The sequence below is a fragment of the Etheostoma spectabile genome, chromosome 8 (genome assembly GCF_008692095.1).
Source record: "Etheostoma spectabile isolate EspeVRDwgs_2016 chromosome 8, UIUC_Espe_1.0, whole genome shotgun sequence".
In the NCBI taxonomy this organism is placed as follows: Eukaryota; Metazoa; Chordata; class Actinopteri; order Perciformes; family Percidae; genus Etheostoma; species Etheostoma spectabile.
The window spans coordinates 31792561-31794992 of NC_045740.1; the positions used below are offsets into that span (position 1 = coordinate 31792561).

At 37.9% G+C, this 2432-nt stretch overlaps 1 protein-coding gene across 2 annotated transcripts in view; it reads right to left on the reverse strand.

The window, feature by feature from the left end:
• Positions 1 to 2432, reverse strand: part of LOC116693433 (uncharacterized protein KIAA0513-like) — a 453101-nt gene continuing 450669 nt past the window's right edge. For both annotated transcript variants that reach the window (XM_032522422.1, XM_032522421.1), the window contains exon 13: positions 1 to 2365. In XM_032522422.1, coding sequence (XP_032378313.1) covers positions 2316 to 2365 — 50 coding nt within the window. In that variant the 3' untranslated portion in view covers positions 1 to 2315. The remainder of the gene's footprint in view (positions 2366 to 2432) is intronic.

The window sequence follows — 2432 nt, forward strand, 5'->3', positions numbered from 1 at the left end:
TTATCTTCATAACATGAGTTTATCCAAAGGGAAATCACATGAAAAACCTAACGTACTACTTTACTGACAAATTTTCCTTGGTTGATAATTGACACAAAGTCAATAAGGTTTAAATGGTCTTTTCATCTAGGCTACAAAAGACAAACTACCGTCAACATTTTACAACAGATGTGTTCAAGAGAGAGCTCGCACGGCCATGCACAACATTTATCCAAGGCATCAATTTAACAATATTTAATAGATATGAGCGTACAGATGTTGAGACTAAATGTAGTGCAAATGGCTCATGCTGAGCTAAAAGTACAATACACAGATCAATACTTCAACCAAGCCCAAAGGGTGTACACAGAAGGGTATACACAGTTGTAACATGGTCACATCAGGAAAAACACAATGGTAGGGAATGGAGGGACTGTAGCTATTGCTCACGTAGTCTGAGAATAGGTTTCAAAGACATGTAAAGCACATGCAAAGGGACACCTGAGTAAAATAATAAACGGTGTAAAGCAAACAGAGGCTTATAAGGCTGTCTATGTGATTTGTATGAATATACTGCATGTAGCTCCAAACATGTCACTCAGCTGGGAAAGAATGATTTACATTTACATTGGAGATTATTGCACAACATTATATGCAAATACTTTGAACGAGCATGTCAGAGGTTGGATTTATGAGGGCACTTCAGGGTCATGACTACAGTTAGACATGTATGTTCCTCTTGGACACAATGTACAATTACATCTCTAGTTGAAACATTTACATTTAAATACCTAAAGTTCACAAACAGCAGCACACGATCAATTCTTACAGACATACAGAGAAATATTTACATTATTTACAAAATGACTTCATGCACAAAAATGAACACAGATTATCAATCTGAAATGAGATTCAACATGCCAAAAAGTGCATCATGCGGGCATTGAAATGTAGGTAACCATATTTCATTATTTTAAAACACCCACTGATGTGTTCTCGAACCTAAAGCTAAAGACTTAATGAATTTAGGAAGCTTTTTTGAGAAATTCTTTAAATGAAGACACGCTGCTACCCCTAAGTGGTAGGATGAAGTAATACAATTAGGAGATGTCATTTCACAGTTCAGTTACTCATTAGACATTTGCTTGGTGCTGTTTGCACCTGCTAGATAGATATGCAGATAGATAGCATACATATGTAGCAGGATAGGAAAGAATGTGTACTTTCATCCAGGTGACATGCTAAGCTATGCATTGTGTAAATTACAGCTCAACCAAATGAAATGAAACTGCTACTTAGGTCCAAAACACATAGCATCACAGTGACAAAAGAAACTGCGTGCAGAAGTTTTCTCTATCTGGGCATGAGTAATAGAGTGATCATTGCAGGCTCTGCATTAGCGTCACGTAATAAACATCTCAAGATAAAATACAGTAACTTTCATGGAAGGCACTTTGAAATGAAAAATATAGTTTCTAAAGATCCCATGGGTATAATCAAGTTTCTAATTAAAAAAACATAACATGAATACCATTAGATTAGAAATGTGTGGGTAAAATTGGCAAAAATAGGATTGAAATATGTATTACCATTTCTCTGAGTACGTAATCAGATGGAAGACTTTACTTCTTTTTTTCTTTTTTGAAGAAGATTAAGAAGATTAGCTTAGCATGCGCCTGGAAGCAGGGGAAACCGTTAGCCTGTCAAGCTAGTAATGTGGCTAACATAGCTCAAAGCAATTGTCTTTGTGTGTAAAATAGGATACTACAGTGTGACAGGAAGCATAGACCAGTACTCAGTAATTTCTGTAAGTCACTTTGTGATTGAAGACTGACCGGATACCACATTACAACACTAGGAGCTGTTAGTGACATGTACTCTTACAGTATATCCAAGTCTGGTCTGAACTGTCTGTAGACACCTATGTTAAATGTAACAAGGCCGGATGATGATTATTACACCAGATGCTGTTACATAAATGAGGCAATGTTTCCAAGGAAACAGAACAAAACAGCATGAAGGGTATACACATCATGTGTGTAACTTATAAATCCAGAGTGTCTGACACCATGCTGACTGTGTTTTGGTTTTATACTGAATGATTTCACTTTATGCCTTTAATTTTGCCAAGCAGATCAGAGACGTTCAAGTTACACCAGCTGATCAGGTTGTGTTATTGCTGACACAGGACAGGGTGCAGAGGAGCACTGACAAGTAAAATAAATAAAAAAAAAGGGGACTGCTACAACTATGGCACAGTTGAGTCCAGCCGGGGACGGAGGTTGTCAGAAATGTGACAGAGAGGTCACTGTGACATGCTGCTGTCGTCATCAAACTCACTCTGCTGCCATTTTCTCTATGTGGTCACTCAGCAACTTGTACTGTTCTGCAAATGGGGGTAACACACACACACACACACACACACACACACACACACACACACACACACACAC